Source organism: Sinocyclocheilus grahami, unplaced genomic scaffold, assembly GCF_001515645.1.
Source record: "Sinocyclocheilus grahami isolate Dianchi unplaced genomic scaffold, SAMN03320097.WGS_v1.1 scaffold207.1, whole genome shotgun sequence".
NCBI classification, from domain to species: domain Eukaryota; kingdom Metazoa; phylum Chordata; class Actinopteri; order Cypriniformes; family Cyprinidae; genus Sinocyclocheilus; species Sinocyclocheilus grahami.
In genome coordinates, this window is record NW_015505386.1 from 600,529 (window position 1) to 618,650 (window position 18,122).

The 18,122-nt window shown below is 37.7% G+C and overlaps 2 protein-coding genes across 4 annotated transcripts in view; both read right to left on the reverse strand.

Moving 5' to 3' along the window:
* The window catches only part of LOC107595700 (voltage-dependent N-type calcium channel subunit alpha-1B-like), a 132,879-nt gene extending 131,486 nt beyond the window's left edge, over positions 1-1,393 (reverse strand). Inside the window, exon 1 of the mRNA XM_016286194.1 lies at positions 646-1,393. Within this exon, the coding sequence (XP_016141680.1) occupies positions 646-899 (254 nt within the window). The 5' untranslated portion in view covers positions 900-1,393. The remainder of the gene's footprint in view (positions 1-645) is intronic.
* Positions 1,394-5,476: 4,083 nt separating this feature from the next.
* LOC107595675 (histone-lysine N-methyltransferase EHMT1-like) lies at positions 5,477-17,709 on the reverse strand. Of its 3 annotated transcripts, none has more exons than XM_016286161.1 (21): positions 17,639-17,709; positions 17,350-17,467; positions 17,097-17,234; positions 16,369-16,514; positions 15,763-15,906; positions 15,358-15,584; positions 15,055-15,249; positions 14,861-14,943; positions 14,677-14,783; positions 14,336-14,458; positions 14,124-14,207; positions 13,295-13,399; positions 12,944-13,098; positions 10,352-10,519; positions 10,122-10,266; positions 9,867-9,944; positions 9,142-9,257; positions 8,461-8,547; positions 8,215-8,293; positions 6,669-6,844; positions 5,477-6,516 (listed from the first exon to the last, which is right to left on the reverse strand). In XM_016286161.1, the coding sequence occupies exons 1-21, from the start codon at positions 17,639-17,641 to the stop codon at positions 6,333-6,335; spliced, it is 2,661 nt and encodes an 886-aa protein (XP_016141647.1). In that variant the 5' UTR covers positions 17,642-17,709; the 3' UTR covers positions 5,477-6,332. The 3 variants fall into 3 exon arrangements, with proteins under 3 accessions (XP_016141647.1, XP_016141646.1, XP_016141648.1); XM_016286160.1 differs by having other exon boundaries at positions 14,106-14,207; XM_016286162.1 differs by lacking the exon at positions 15,763-15,906 and having other exon boundaries at positions 14,106-14,207.
* Positions 17,710-18,122: the final 413 nt, after the last annotated feature.

The window sequence follows — 18,122 nt, forward strand, 5'->3', positions numbered from 1 at the left end:
TTGTCAGTCTTTGTAAACGCACAACCGCTCTGAAACACAGCAAACACAGTAGTGAATCTTCATCGTTTGACGTTTTAACCGGTTAGATACTGAAACTAACAGCGCGTGAAAGTTTCTGTGAAACTTTCAAAACACATGAATATTCAATGAGGAAGCGCTGTGCCAATTTATGATTGGTTGTCTGTTGCTAATCAATTAGCCGTAACGTCCTTACGCCGCTTGGTTCACACTGTATACATACATTTGGCGGTGCCAAAACCCCTTTTAAAACGTTGCTTACCCGATGGTTAAAACTAGTCTGTAAGCCAGGTTTAAGAAAAAAAAACCTTAGCCCAGGGTTAAGTGCAGTATGAAAAGCCCTATCGAGCGCTTGACTTTCCCACATTTGAATTAGAAAATAAAAGGCTGATCAGCCAACACCCTGACACGACCACCAGCTGCCAAATGCCTTAAAGTGCGTGAACAGGTGAAAACAAAAGTCATTTCAGTATCAATCACAATTTCGGCACGCAACAGTTCATTTGACATTGCCAGATCTAAAAGCGTGTATTTATATGCTTTCTAAACAAGAATGAGATCATATGTAGAAGTGGAGATGCCATGAATCTATATCCATTTTGCATAAATCTTGAGGATTAAGGATATGGCCATTCGGTTATTCTTTTGGCGTATTTCCTGAAGACATTGTCCTCACTGAAGATGAACAAAGAGCGGTTGACAGTGAAGCAGTTCTGTTTGGTTTGTTTAGGATTATATAAAGCCATTGTCCTGGCTCTCTGAGCCATCGACTGTTTGTACATTCTTTGACCGCCCGAGGGACCTCCTGCCCGGGCTCCCCCTCTCCCGGCGCCCGCTGGACCTCCATAGCGGGTGGGCAGATCGTCTCCAAAGCGAGCCATCCTAGAGATGCAGATATCCAACAGGTCAAATCCAAACTGGCATTAAACAGATGATGAAGAGTGCACATTACAGTACAGACATCTGTTACCACTTAGAGTCCCCATCAGTCTATGTGAAGTGAAATAAAAATATAAAAGTCCCTTTTAACCAGCTCCCAGTGCGCCTTCGCCTCACTCCATTGCTCAGAAAATTGCACAAAATAGAAACTTGTCATAGAAATGTCATTCCCGTTGAGTGCATTTCAAACAAAGGAAAATGTGTAACCATCCAATTCGTGCCACATCCATCCAACAACACAACCTGATCCAGCTGACAGGTCACGAAACCAAAATGTGCACCATCACTTACGCGTCACGCTAGACGGTAAAAGCGAGTTGGTGGAATCAAAAGCGCGAATTAAGGTATTCCAGATGCACGCGCAAACGTTTGTTCTCTTTAGCAATGGTTTGCTTTCCGCTTCCACACAACAATTGCACTTGGAGACGCGCACGGTACGAATGGTGCCAAATGAGTGGACGCTGGTGCGCGAGACTCTCACACGTGACGCAAACGGCCCTATAGGCAGGACCACCTGCTGGAGAGCGCGTGAGGGGGAGGGTGTCTTAATTGATCATCAATGAATGATATTTATTTAAAACTGTTTGTCGTGTTGTTTGAATAGCGTCCATTTGATCAGAATGAAGGAAAAGCGCCAAGCAAAAGCTCTTCATTGTTACTACATTTAAATCCTAAAAGATTTTTTACTTTAGCACATACAAATCTTCAATAAGTGGCATCATTACACAAAAGCACAAGCGATTTGTTGGTTGCCTATTGTTGACATGTCAGTAAATTATCAAGCTGCATCTGTGAGGGGGAGGGTGTCTTAATTGATCATCAATGAATGATATTTAAAACTGTTTGTCGTGTTGTTTGAATAGCGTCCATTTGATCAGAATGAAGGAAAAGCGCCAAGCAAAAGCTCTTCATTGTTACTACATTTAAATCCTAAAAGATTTTTGACTTTAGCACATACAAATCTTCAATAAGTGGCATCATTACACAAAAGCATAAGCGATTTGTTGGTTGCCTATTGTTGACATGTCAGTAAATTATCAAGCTGCATCGTGTGCCTTTGTTTAGTTATTGTAATGCATAATATTCTCGGTCGCATATACACATTTTCATAGTTTTGAAGGTTAAGGGGAAAAATGAATAAGACATATTCAAGATAAGCAAATTTGATATTAATCACAACTACAAGGTCACATTTTGAAATATGCTCCTTGTATCAGATTCAAATCATGTTGTATAATACATCATTATGCAATAAGCCATTATATATTTATATTATTATTATATATTAGATACAATATTTTTTGGTGTTGTTTTTATATTTAGCTAATTATATTGAAACCTTTTTAGGTTTAGTTTGAAATCTTACTTAAAACATTACAGTTAGAATTACAATGAATTAAAACATTCAATTAGCTGATCTTAATATTTGGTCTCCACAAAACGTGACTCCACCCAGGGCATCTCCACCTCTCCAAAGAAGGAAAGATTCTTGAAAGAAAAGTATCCAGCATGTCCAGATGTGACGCTCAAGGCATTACGGTCAGTAAGTGTGAAGGATTTTCTGTGTGCATGCAGCCAGTCCAAACCCTGAGGCACAAAATCTCATGGCAGACTCTAGGCTGTTGAGCTAATCTCTGGATGTGTGGCATACCAGAGCTCCATCCTACAACACCCTAGGGCACCACAGTGGAAAGGATTCAAGACATGCACACACACGCTGCCAAGTGGAAGATACTGTACAAGGGAAATCAGTTTTCAATCGCAGGACTGTTCTTGGATCTCTGTATCTTTCAAGAATATTTTCCTGTTGACATGATAACATCAGCATTATGATGTTCTCCTTTTTACACTACACTGGTCCCAAAAATTATTTGGATACTTAATCCATATTTTAAGGTCTGTAAATATCACATAGCATTTATGGTAACACTTTAGTATAGGAACCAGTTCTCACTTTTAAACTGTTGCTTATTAGCATGTCTATTAACATATTTGCTATTTATTAGTACTTCTAAAGCACATATTATGCATGACCATATTCTACATCTCTAATCCTACCCAACACCTGAACTTAACAACTACCTTACTATTAATAAGCAGCAAATTAGGAATTTATCGAGGCAAAAGTCATAGTTAATGGTTTATTAATAGCGAGAATTGAACCTTAAAATAAAGTGTGACCGCATTAACTATTAAATTAATTAATTCAAATACACACACACATATATATATATATATATATATATACACACACATACATACACACACACACACACCAAAGTTATGCTCACCACAGTTGCATTTATTTGATCAAAAGTAAAAACATTAATATTGTGAAATATTATATACCAATTTAAATGTTTTAAAATGTAATTTCTTCTTTTGATGACAAAGCTTAATTTATAAATTATGTATTTGTCTGATGTTTGTCTGATTGTTGGTCTGTTGCATTTCTATTGTACATCATAGCTTAATAGTACAAGTTGCTGTTTATATTCATACATTGATTTAAATACAAAAATGTATTTTTTCATTGTATTTTCATTGTATGCAGTAATTCTTTAGTAATAAAAAATAAATTATTGTTATTAATAACATTGAGAAAAATAGGAATGAAAAAAAAATTGTCGTTTTTGGAATTTGAAATTTATGCAAGCCTGTTTCGCCACAGGATGAAAATGAGCACATTTCAGACTTTTCTTCTCATAATTATGAGGTTATATCTCAATTCAGAATGTTTATCCTCAGAATTGAGACCATAAATGCAGAATAATTGAGAGATAGAAAGTCACAATTACTTTTTTAATTGTTTATCCTTTTTGTGAGATGTAAACCAAGAATTAAGAGAAAATAGCCAGAATAGAATTTGACATTTTGAGGTGTAAACTCTGATATTGTGGGATGTAAACTCTGAATTGCAAGTAAAAAAAAGTCAGAATTGTGATAAAAAAGGTTGGAATTACCTTTTTTATTTATTCTGTTATCCCGTTGCGGAAACAAGCTTCCATAGTAATGGAACATGGACATGTTTTTGTGAGATTCGCCCACAAAAAGACATTCAGTCTCAGCTCATCATTTAATGTCACTAAACCTAAATGCCACTAAATGTCACTAAAGCAAGTCATTTACATCATCATCTATCATTAAAATAAGTGAAGAGTTCACTGTGATAGAGATGAATAACAATCCACAACCCAGTTAATGACACAGCAACCTCGAAAGACAAACCCAAAGAAAATCCTACCATAGATAACAGTGGATTTTCTCTCTTTCCAGTCCGAGTTACGCTGTGCTGATCTCATCATGGCCCTGTCTACTTGTTAACCTCGTGCAGCTCTAGGAATTTTCACGATCCGGTTTCTCAGCCATAACACAGTGTATCCACAATGCGTGATCCTCATAATCGTGCTGACCGCTGTAAGAGTGAGACATACTCAGATTTTAAAGTTTGCAGCTGTGGAATGCGGAAAGGCGCATGTTTCCTGTCTCATTAGTTAAAAGCCTTTATCGCCAAGTCAGAGGGCCTCAATCATCAGCTCACAGTTCATTGGATCATTTACAACCAAGTAACTCAAGTAATCAGGAAGAGAGTAATCAAAGTTTATAAAACTAAAAAAAAAACACTTCTTGATAAATAATCAAAAGGCTTCCTGCTTTGCATCACAAAACTCCTTTGGTCTCATTTATGGCCACATGGGTTTAAAGTGTAAAAAAAAAAAAGTGACTGATCTGCTTCCTCAAAGAAGTGTTATGGGATGATGTTCATGTCAGATTTGCATCGTCCTTGGTTATTTTTGCATAATAGTGACAGAGATGTTTCTCTTTTATTAGTAGTAAATTTATTGAAAAAGAAAAACACAACCAGTAAGATTGTGCATCATGTTTCACTGTCCAGAAATATGTTACAGTTTTCTCCCCCCCCCCCCCCCCCAGTTTGCAGTGTTTTGTTTCTCTATGTCTGGATTTGCACAAAGGACATGACTACACTATCAACACTTAAAAAGACTGTAATAGTTTCACCATCAACATGAACTTATGGAACAAAATTGATACAGGCTATGTCAAACTACAGTTAGAAAAAACAGAGGCCAATTTAAAAATACAAATGAAAAAAAAAAAGAAACACTTGCTTCTTCATCGTTTTTTTACAAAATGTATTCACTTAGTGAGTAATAAAAAAATAAACATAACAAAAACCTTTTTCAGCACCATTTGCGTTTTCCTACACCCGACCGCATTTCATTCCACCAGAGCGAAACGTTCCAGTCCTATTCCAAGAGCACGGGTCTCAAAAGCATGCTAATAGGTTCCATCATTGTGACCAAAAGTACATACAGAAATATTTTACAGTTTTCATTTGCATTGATGGGGGTGCAAGTAATATGCATTTAACAACCGCCGTGTCTATCCAGGCCTGTAACATGCAGGAAATAACCCATAGGGCTTGTTTTTAGACTCGTACAGGATTAATTTGCACTTCCAGTGGCGATTCGCCATTAAAACGCATTTATACTCAAGAACTGGGCTGAATATATAGGCCAAAAATGTCCTGTTCAGAGGCCTTTTCATGATTTTGGTAGCACTGACATGACGTCCTGCGTCTGTGAACCAATCAGAGGACGCGCGCTAACGTCCAATGACTGCTAGCCTACAGCTCATCCCAAGTTAATACAGCCCACTGAAGGACTCCGAAAGGGCTAGTGGGAAAGAAAAAACAGAAGAGGTTGGTCTTTGAATACCTTTACATCATTTTCTGCATATTCCGTGAATGTACAAAAACTCAAATCAGAAGAAAAGTGAAACAAACAGATGCATAAATGAACATTATTTGAAACTCATTTTGGATTTGGGAATCGATCGTTCAGTTTTTGCTGACCTTGACTGGTAAAGTAAAACTTCGAAGAATACAGTTCATAAAAGATGACAAGAAATGACGCAGAAGATCGAGTCGGGCAGGAGAACACATTGTGCGACAAGAATTAGGTAGTTTTCAAAGGAAGCCTGTTGCAAAACCCATTAATTTCCATTAAAAGAGAAAAAAAAACTCCACTTTGAGCTCTTTTGAAGATGTCAAACAAGATTGTGGTCCAAAGGGGCTGCCTGACAATAAAAACCTATACAAAATGTGCATACCGAACACCTGAAAAACCAGTTGTGCACCTCTCACCTTCAAGACTTTAAACCCCTAAACTGCTTCAACCAATCAGGCTTTCAGACCACCAGAGCTAAGCATGGCACTGTGGGTGTAGCATCAAGTGGCCCGGGTTGGTAACCGGAGCTGATTAGAGATGGCAGAGGTGTGCCTGTGCTGGTGATGGGAGGTGACAGGCTGGTAGAAGTAGGAGAACTGGATGTTTTATGCTAGAAAGATGGGCTTAGCTGGGGCTGGATGGGGTGGACGAGCTAGTATCGGGCAGGGCGCTGGGCTGCTGGTCTCCTGGAGTACTGTCTGCCTGTCTCTGGGCGATGGTGGCACCTGAGTGCTTGCATTTGGATGAGCCACACTGGCAGCTGAACAGCTTCCCTTTTACGTCCCAGAAGTGACGACCATAATCAAACCTGAGAAAGGGAGAGAAGTTCTCATTTTCTGTTCTAATAAAAAATAAATGAGCATCAACGAATGCTTTTGTGAAGTGCATGATGGAGACTAACATATGGAGTCAATCTAAATTGAGAATTAGCAAGTAAATGGATAATAATGTGAATCAGACCCAAGTTCGTCTCCGGCACTGATGTTCTTGCAGGCGAAGAACGCGATGTGAGGAAATCTGAGGTCCTGGTGAGAGGTGAACACTCGACAGGGGAACAGATTCGGCTCACAGTGATGGTTTATGAAGCGGCTAATGTTGCCGTAGAAACGTGCATCAACGCAGTACATATCACCCACCTGCAACAGCAGCAACAGAAAATAAATTGAGGAGTTTGTAGAGTGATGTCAGACTGAAGAGAATGGGAAGTGAGATTTATTCAGCAGTGCTCAACAATAAAAATGTAAAGAAAAACAATGATATATAATATTTTTGGTAAAATTGGTATGAAAAAACAACAACAAAACAAAACATAATATTGTGAAATATTATTACAATTTAAAAGAACTCTTTTCTGTTTCAATATATCATAAATTGTAATTTATTCCTGTAATGGTAAAGCTGAATTTATAGCAGCCAGTCTCCAGTGTTACATGATCAGTCAGAAATCATTCTAATATGCTGATTTGGTGCTCAAATAACATTTCTTATGTTTTTTTAGGATTCTTTAATGAACAGAAAGTTTATTTGAAACAGCATGTATTTGAAATAATAAAAAAATAAAGTCCCTTTTCATCAATTTAATGCATCCATTTGGAATTTAAGTAATTAATATCAGTGTCATTTAATAATAAGTATTAATATTATTATATATAATCTATCTATCTATCAATCACATATATACATATATTACACACTACCTGGTACAGTACCAGTCAAAAGTTTTTGAACATTAAGATTTTGGTAACACTTTACAATAAGGTTCATTAGTTAATGTATTAACTAACATGAACTAACAATGAGCAATACATTTGTTACTGTATTTACTAATCTACGCTAACGTTAGTTAATAAAAATACAGATGTTCATTGTTAGTTCACAGTGCATTAACTAATGTTAACAAGATTTTAATAATGTATTAGTAAATGTTGAAATTAACATTAACAAAGATTAATAAACGCTGTATAAGTGCAGTTCATTATTAGTTCATGTTAACTAATGTAGTTAATTAATGAAACTTATTGTAAAGTGTTACCGAGATTTTTAATGTTTTTTTTTTAAATAATTCTCTTCTGCTCAACAAGCCTGCATTTATTTGATCCAAAATACAGCAAAATAAATATTTTTACTATTTAAAATAACTGCTTTCTATTTGAATATATCTTAAAATGTAATTTATTCCTGTGATCAAAGCTAAATTTTCAGCATCATTACTCCAGTCTTCAGTCACGTGATCGTTCAGAAATCAGAATAAGCACTGCAGCCCAGATTTTATGCCAAGAGTCCAACATCTGTCTTTGCAAGACTATTGAAGGTCTAAAATACTATTACCAAAAGTATCATGGTACAGCCAAATAAATCATTATTCTGTGCTGACCAGGGTCATCTAAAGGATATATATAGGTGAAATTTGCTTCAGATAATCAGATAATTTGCTTTGCAGGTAATCCACTACTGACAGGAGCAGACAGGAAAGGTAATGTGGGGAGTCATCCTAAAATGGCGATACCTTACTGTCCAGACTAAAAAGATAGGAGTCATTCTCTCTGACATCTGCTTCGGTGTCAGAAATGATCTCACCCACGTATCTGTTGGAAGGAAATGAGACATTAGGGTACAAACACACTAAGCACACAAACATATCCATACATACACACCTAAACAAACATCTGCACAGACACACACACAGTTAGACTGAGACAGGAAGATATAACACAGGCCTCAATGACCTTTAGAAACATCATAAGAAACTCACTCGCAAACAAACGTTCCTTGCGGGATATCCTGTAACGTCTTGACACCCCATCCCATCATCTGCGTCCTGAACAACTGCAGTCTTATCCTAAGAAATAATTTAAGAGGATACCACTCAATCCAGATCATATACAGTACTACAATACAATTAATATATGAAGTATATATGAATACTAAAGGGTTGGGTCAGACTGATTTTTTAACTATTTTGCATTATTTTTGGAGTGCACATTTCCAGTTTAAAATATTACTCATTTTTAGTCAAATATTCCTGAATTTTTTGTAAAATAAACTTCGGGATTTTGTGTTCATTTTATATATATATAATATATAATATCAACTATCAGTCACCCTGCCTATTCTCTAGATAAGGAGTTTACAAACTAAAATCTATATCTCCAGGGAGCTGCAAAGGTACACCAAAATATGATTAGGAAAACATTTTTTTTAAGGGATGACAAACTTTAAATACACAAGAATGAATATCATGAGATTAACTGCAGTTATTTTATTGACACATCTCGTTTTTAATGAAAAAATAAAATCTACATAAAGAAAAACCTAATAAAAAGAAAAACCACCACACTGATGTCACATTTTAATACATGTGTTAATATTGTTTAATTTGACAGCTGTTGAAAAGGGGGTTTAATCATCCAAAATGTATGTGGAAGTGAGGTACCTCAGTCCGTTCTGTACCACACGGTTTTTGCAGGTTCTCCAGCAGGAGCAGGCATGGTTGCACTCAAATATAAGAGGTGGCTCCTCATTGCAGAACTCAGGCAGCAGACGGCTCTCCTGACACCACAAACACAAAGCATTTGAACTCTAATACTAAAAAACATATTGCAACAAAATAAAAAAAAATAAAAAATAAAAAAGTCAGTATTGCTCTGCATTCATAAGTTGCCACCATGATGCTAATTATTTTGAGTGGTTTTCATGGCATTGTTATGCAGTTTCTAGTGTGTTCTGGGTGGTTTCTACATAGCTACTTACTGGCCTAAAACAAAAAAGTCTTTATGATGTTATTGTTCATAGATAATGCTCAGGTCGCCTATTATTTTTCTGTTTTATTGCTTAGACAAAGATATTAATATTATGGTAAGGTAGTTTAATACTTAAAATATAATTAACAAACACCTACCTCTAAAGTGTGGGCTTTAGTAATAGTGATATTTGATTTAGCGACACTAATAATTTTGCCTAGACCATCTCACACTGTCTTGTATTTAGCTAGTTCCACCTCTAGGTGGAGATGTTTGCCAAATCAAATGATATTAACAACAGGTTAGAGCTAGTAATTCATGTAACTGTGCTTCAGAATTACCAAAATTTACACATATAACATCCCTAACAGCTTAGTTATTAGATTCTAAGAATGGAAGTGCTCAGATATTGACTTACTTTATCATACCAGCAGCGCAGGCTGAGTTGGCCACACATGCAGCTAGCAGAGGAGCAATCGTCTTTACAGACGCAGTACTGTGGAATGAAATAACACCGTTATACATCTTCTTCCTTAGTTTAAAGGAATACATTACTCATTTAAAGTTTTGTCTTCGCTAACCAGCCAACTCATATTTGTCTACATTGCTAAAACAATTAATCAATGAGAATTGAAAAGTGTTACAATAAAAAAAAATACTTCCGCTTGTTTACCTGCAAGTGGGTGATATTTTTGTCAATGTTCATCGGGGATGTCACACAGCTATCAGGGACATATTTGTAGTTGTCAGGACAGGGTTCGCTATCCACTGCATTCACACACGGGATGGGGACTTTCTCGTAGCCTCTGGCGATGTCCCTAAACATAATTACACAGTCATTTATAGACTAATTTAGGACTTAGTTCTGGTGTAGACAGTGAGATATGAATTAAGTGAATCTACCTGTTGAGAAGCTTCTCTACTGGGTCAGTCTGGTTGCTGTTAGCTTCTCTCTGCTTTTTGCTGGCTTGAAGGGCATTCCAAACCTTCGAGTTCTGGCTGCAGCAATCCATGGGCGTCTCTCCCTCTTTGTTCTTGAGGCTTATGTCAGCACCACGCGACAGAAACAAGCTACAAAAGATGCATTCTTGAAGGTTAGGACAAACAAAACGAAAAAAACTATTTTTATTATTATTACCACTACTTAGGGGTGAGCGATATGATCACAAAATGAGTAATTTTATTTTACGGTAACGATATATAGCACAATATAGTATATATATTTTTTATCAAAAAACATTTTTGATAAAAAAAATTCTAGTCACTATTGTCAATATCACAAAACACTAATACTAATACTTTAATTTTCTAAATTAAAAAAGAAAAAAGAAGAAAAAAAAACAAGCTCAGTGAAGACAAAACAGTGATTAAATAAGAATAAGAAACTTATTACAAGCAATAGGACAAAAAAATTACAGTAGAATAATAAATGCTACAAACATTGATTATATAAAGTAATCAAATGTATAAAAACACTGCATATTCTTTACTGTGTAGACTAAATACAAATTTCTTCTAATTAAAGTTACAAGTGACTTAGTCAAAAGTACTGAAAGATTTTATCTCTTTGAAAAAGGCCTCCTGTAGCGAATCTATGCGTTTTTCTAAGAAAAATATCCATATTTCAAATGTAATAAACACTTTTCTATCACTTCCGCCATCTGTCATACGTGGAAGCAGTTCGGGACGTCGGCGTTGCGTGATAAGTGACGAACGCGGAGAGAGAACAAAACAAAAGTACAAACTGAGGATTTGTAAAGAAAAATGTCGGATATAAGCCAAGAGGAGACTTTGCTAATGTAAGAAAACTTTGCTTCTTTTGCTCCTGTAAACAAACTCGTGAGACTAGCATATCTCAGAGCCTACGTCATCTGTCGGAACAGCTTCCGTGTAAGCAGAAGTGAGAGAAACGTGTTTATTACATTTTAAATATGGATATTTTTCTTACAAAAATGCATGGAATCGTTACAGTAGGCATTTATTCATGCCCCGGAGCCGTGTGAGGCACATTTTGCTATGGATGCGCGCGCTTTATTTACCGTGTTTTGGACTGTTAAAGACAAACACCCACCCACTGCAATAATAACACTTGGAATAGCCAGGACAATTTTTAATATAACTCCAATTGGATTTGTCTGAAAGAAGAAAGTCATATACACCTAGGATGACTCGAGGGTGAGTAAAACACAGGCTAATTTTTATTTTTGGGTGACTTAACTAATCCTTTAAGAACTAAATTACCATTTGATGTGCCCACCCCTACTACTGTAACTACTAAAACAACAACAACAACATGTAAACTATACTATTTTCCAAAAAAATATATGTTTTTGTCTTAGACACATTTTCATCCTCACTTTAAAGGTATTGTTTTGATTCAGAGGTGGACCTGAATCAAACCAACTAAGGATAAAAAACATTTGTAATCCATCATCTCCTGTTGCAATATTACATTCAGGACTTCAACCAATCACTATAACTCTCTGCCAACGGATCAATAATAAAATTTGTCCAGGAAATGATGAGAGCAAGCCTTTATTGCTAGAGTCCAGCTCCAATAAATCTACATGACATTGATCCAGTCTCCAATAAAAAAATGCAGCTTTAAGCTGATTAGGATCAACACAAGCACCTGATTAGACTGCAGTACATCGGATATGCGTGTAATCCTGCAGTACAGTTATCTTCTAGGAGGATGCTCAGACGTCTCTAAGTTGTAAATAAGCCTAGCTCACTCACTACAGACCTGTAAGACTGAAAGGAAGTTTCCCAATCAAGCAGTCTGGATCGATAAAACCTAGTGGAGGTTTACTCACTTCATACAGTCGAGCCGGCTCTGGATGACTCGAGGGTGAGTAAAACACAGGCTAATTTTTATTTTTGGGTGACTTAACTAATCCTTTAAGAACTAAATTACCATTTGATGTGCCCACCCCTACTACTATAACTACTAAAACAACAACAACAACATGTAAACTATACTATTTTCCCAAAAAATATATGTTTTTGTCTTAAGACACATTTTCATCCTCACTTTAAAGGTATTGTTTTGATTCAGAGGTGGACCTGAAACAAACCAACTAAGGATAAAAAACATATTTGTAATCCATCATCTCCTGTTGCAATATTACATTCAGGACTCCAACCAATCACTATAACTCTCTGCCAACGGATCAATAATAAAATTTGTCCAGGAAATGATGAGAGCAAGCCTTTATTGCTAGAGTCCAGCTCCAATAAATCTACATGACATTGATCCAGTCTCCAATAAAAAAATGCAGCTTTAAGCTGATTAGGATCAACACAAGCACCTGATTAGACTGCAGTACATCGGATATGCGTGTAATCCTGCAGTACAGTTATCTTCTAGGAGGATGCTCAGACATCTCTAAGTTGTAAATAAGCCTAGCTCACTCACTACAGACCTGTAAGACTGAAAGGAAGTTTCCCAATCAAGCAGTCTGGATCGATAAAACCTAGTGGAGGTTTACTCACTTCATACAGTCGAGCCGGCTCTCCCGTGACGCTATGTGCAACGGTGAGTCTCCATGGATGTTGATGGCTTTGAGATCACACTTGGCATCCAGCAGGATCTCAGCTATCTCCACACAGCCAGAGAATGCTGCCCAGTGCAGACAGATATTTTCCTCCTAGAATCAAAGTTGACTTTATTAACTTTGATTGTAATAGATCAAATACACTGCATTTTCAAAAGTCTTCGTCATATAAACCTATGTAAAAACTGAAATTAGGACAGAAAGTAGACTACAAAATATTCTAAAACTGCAGATGCAATTTTGATATATTAAATTGCAGTTTCCAGAATACAAAACACAGCACACAGACCTTGTCTCGGATGTTGATATCAGCCCCTTTGGAGAGCAAGAGTTTTACTTGGTCTACATGTTTGTACTCCGTGGCCCAAATCATGGCTGTCCAACCTCCATCATCCTGGAACAAGAAATACAACTACATGTCAATCTTTTTGACTCCAATGGCTCCTATTGTTCACAACCATATTGAAAGCACCATTAGTACCATTTACTCACAATTTCTATGCAATAAAATACTATAATAGTAAAGTTTGGAATAACTTGAATAATGTATATGGATTACAAAAATGCCCATGGCGTTTTAAGATTTTATTAATTTGCATGGCTTTTCCAGGTCTAGAAACCACATTTAAAAAAAATAATTAAATGCAAATTAAATGCAAATCATTTTTAAGTCATCTTGAGGCCCTTGAGTTGAGAACTACTGGTATATACCTTCATTAAATCAATCATTAAATAATAATAATAATAATAATAATTATAAAGCTTTAAGGTTAAGATAAAACTTTTTAAATGGAAAAGTTATTTTGTTATGGTTATCAAAAGCCAAAGAAAAATGCAATAAGGTATTTTCTACTGTGGAATTTTTTAAATGACCAAAAAGAAAAAAAAAATCTACAAAAAAAAAAAAAAATTGGGAGGGCATCATTAACATGACTTGTAACATTTGAGGACTATTGGTGTAGTTATTTTGTGAAATTCCTGAGATACAGTGGGGCAAAAAATTGGCAGAGTCTAATGACTCAAATGATGGAAATCCCCAAAAACCATCTCACATTCTCAAAATATTTTTACAAATGTTAACTGTAACAGAAGGTCGAAACCTGGCAGTTAATATCTACAATTCCTGTAGACAGCAAATGTTGTACAATGCCGAAATGCCCAGTCTTAGCAGCAAGATGGAGACATGTTGAACCCTCAACATCCTGAAAAGAAAAGGAAACAGGATGTGATCAGTCTTCAAACAGAGCGAATGTTCATCAAAAAGCATTTGATTACAGAATGTTGTACTAAACAGACTGGCTTATCAACCCTCTTGCTCGTGGCTGCTGACCTTGTGAGAGACGATGGCTCCAGCTCTCAGAAGATAGCGCACTGTGTCAAGATTATCATTCTCACAGGCCTCCATAAGGGGCGTCCGCTGGTCCTCATCACACATGTCAAGGTTTGCACCAGCCTGAGGAATAAGATCATTGATTTTAATGACAACAAAGTCACTGAGGTTAAACTAGCTGTGACACATCTTGATAAGTCACAATAGTATATGCAAATGAGATCTGATAATTATTACAGAGTTCTCTTTTGTGTTTCAAAGAAGAAATAAAGTCATACAGGTTGAGGCATTTTGATGAAAATGGTGAAGTTGATACTAGTTCAATAGCAATTTGCCCTCACCTGGACCAGCATATGGCAGACTTCCTGATGACCTGCTTCAGCTGCTACATGGAGCGGTGTGCGTTTGTTTTGGCTCTCCATTTGAAAGTTAGGGTCTATCCCATCCACTGAGAATGAGAAAGGAGGTTTCCAGCACAACGCAGACAACCATGAATAAGACAACAACCTTATTCCTCTCTCTTACCCAACATCAGTAGGACCTTCTGCAGCTCTCCTTGTTTGGCAGAAATATACAGCTGTTTTGGGTGAAATCGAAGCTTTTTGGGTCTTGGAGAAAAAATGAAGAGTTGATAATGTTCATAAAGAGTTCATAATGATTGAACCCCATGTTAGTATGGATAATATGGCTAAATCAAAGGCCATAATTGGTTTCCTTACTTCTCTGCATCTAGAGCCAGCAGGACACTTTCCAGAGTTTCTTTAGGTGGTCCTGGTGGAAGTCCATTTCCAAATTCAGCTCCAAAAGGCCCAGTTTTCAAGTCCAAAGGGGACACAGATGTGTCCTGTGACTGTGTAGGTCTGGGTAAGGTGCTATCTGCTTTGCCCTCTCCAAGAACAGAGAGCCGAGTGGACCTTTAATGACCAACAAAACAATTACAATCCAAAAGTTGGAGAAACTAAACAAAAATGCTGATCCAGAATGTCCTACATAGGTACATAAATTAAACAGTTTGCCCATACCCTCCAGTGGTAGTGTCCGCTTTGCCCTCTGAGGTGCTGGGCGTGCAGGGGCCGTGGGTGAGAGGCACAGTAGACGTCGTATCGGCCTTGGCAATGGTGACCTCTTTCGCTTTGCTGACCTCCTCTCCGCAGTGTGGACAAAAGCTCTGACCGTTGAGCACCGAGGCACAGGCTCGATGAAACCGGTGGGAGATGTTCACCTCTGGCTGACACTCCATGAAGACACCCTACACGATGGCCACATGAAATACCTTTGAGTGTTTTGCTCAAATGTGGCTGAAGTAAAAACTCTGGAGCTTTTTCAGACACATGCACTCAGTCAAGAATTTCTTGGCCATTGGCTTGTCATGCTGAAACCCAATCAAAGACCTAAAAACGTTCGCTTGGGTAAAGCCAAAGACTCACGGCTCTGCAAAAGAAGCCACAGCCTGGGCAGCACTGATGTTTGACCATGCCCGTGCGATGGTCCTCACACAGAACCAGCAGTTGGACAGAGTTTGAAGGCCTCATCATCTCGTGCTTCAGCACTGCACTCTGACAACGGCTCAGCTACCCCCGGAACAACAGGGAACCAATTAGAATAGAGTTCAGAACCTCGACTTTTAAAAAGAGTAAAACGTGTATTGTAGCATGAAATAAGACATTACAGAAAAATATGCCAAGTATTCAGCGGTTAGATGAATCCTAGGACCTTAAGTACTGAACCGAATTATTCACCTCATTTCATTTCAAAAATTGGTACCCATATTCAGATTGTATATAGCAGGTGCTCTTAACTCTGGCCTTCAGGGTCCAGTTTTCTGCAGAGTTTAGCTCAAAGCACAATCAAACACACTTGAACAAGCCAATAAAAATATTCAGGATTACTAGAAAGGCAGGTTAGCTGGATCAGAAAATGAGGACCTCGAGATCTCAAAGCCGTCAAGGGCCAGAGTTGAGATAATGTATTCCTGAAAATGCAATCACTGTCACCATGACTGCTCTATATATTCACAAGGGTAACCATCTCACCTGACCATCAATGCTCTCAGTCGCCATACACTTCCTGTCCGCAAGCGTCAGAATCTCTCGGCTCTTGGGCATCTCCATTCGACAGCTGCAAAGGGGCAGTTCCTGCACCATGTCAGCGTCTGTGCTCTCCACTGACCCTGAAACAGCTGAGAAACACCATCTGTAAGACTCTAATAATCATGAAAGAGCTGAAAGACCATCATTTTGGAAACCAATGGCAGGAAATCAATGTTACTTCATAATGAGATGTATATCGATGATAAACATTGCACAGATAGCACACACTGCTTCAGGATTACTCTTCAACAGACATGACCACCAGGGGGCACAATATCAGTTGAGTCTTGATGACTAATTTTATCCAAGATGGAGGCCACCACAAAGGCCTTGCAGTAATCAAGCTCTGAACTTTCCACAAATGCGTCTTTCAAGATGCTGAGCTCGAACCCAATCAAATGGAATAGTCTGACACAAATTTGATTTGTAAGCAGATAAAGTAGCCAATTTCAACTAGCAAAAACTCGACTTGATTTAAAGAAATTAACAAACTGCAGCTTGAATAGAAGACAAATTTATATAGTATTTAACAAGAAACAGACTCCACTTTGCATTTCCTCATTCAGTCAAAAAGCAAACCATTGCATCATTCAATGCTTTCCCAAGTTAAATAGCAAAATATTCTTATAATAATAATAATCTAACCAATATGCCAAGGGATTTAATTTCACCTGTACTCTGAGATGACCGTAAGGCTTCCTGTGCCGCTAGATTGAGGGAGTCTAGTGGGACTTCTTTATACTCTTTCCTGTTGTCAAAAGGGGCTGATGGGGAGCTCTGGCTCTCAGATTGAGACTGGGACTCCATTCCTGGAGTTATGATGGAACAGACATAATGAGATTTGTAAATGAAACTCATTAACAGCCGAGTTGTTGCCCTACAGCAGATATTTGAGGAAAGCATGGATTTGAACATTTACTGTACCTGAAAGTCCTTCTGTTTTCGCTTTCGATTTCCTCTTGCGTTTCCTTGATGGTCGGAGCCAGGCGTGGTCCCCCTTGACTTTCTTTTTCCATTTCTTTTTCAAACTGGACTCTGAACTCTGAGGAGGACAGAAGAAACTTACAGTCCACAAACTGAAACAAAGCATTATCTCAGAAACCTCAAATCAAATCTGTGAAACTCACTGATCTCAAAGCATTTTATCCAAATGACTCTAGGTTATACACTGTGTTTTCTGATACTCTATGTTAGAGAATGTTTGGGGACTCACCATGTCTGATTCATCCCCTTCCTCTTCACCTTCGCCCTCTGGTGACTCCTCAGACTCCTGTTCTTCTTCAAGAGGCTTTTGGAATGGGCTGATGGGGAGCTCTGGCTCTCAGATTGAGACTGGGACTCCATTCCTGGAGTTATGATGGAACAGACATAATGAGATTTGTAAATGAAACTCATTAACAGCCGAGTTGTTGCCCTACAGCAGATATTTGAGGAAAGCATGGATTTTAACATTTACTGTACCTGAAAGTCCTTCTGTTTTCGCTTTCGATTTCCTCTTGCGTTTCCTTGATGGTCGGAGCCAGGCGTGGTCCCCCTTGACTTTCTTTTTCCATTTCTTTTTCAAACTGGACTCTGAACTCTGAGGAGGACAGAAGAAACTTACAGTCCACAAACTGAAACAAAGCATTATCTCAGAAACCTCAAATCAAATCTGTGAAACTCACTGATCTCAAAGCATTTTATCCAAATGACTCTAG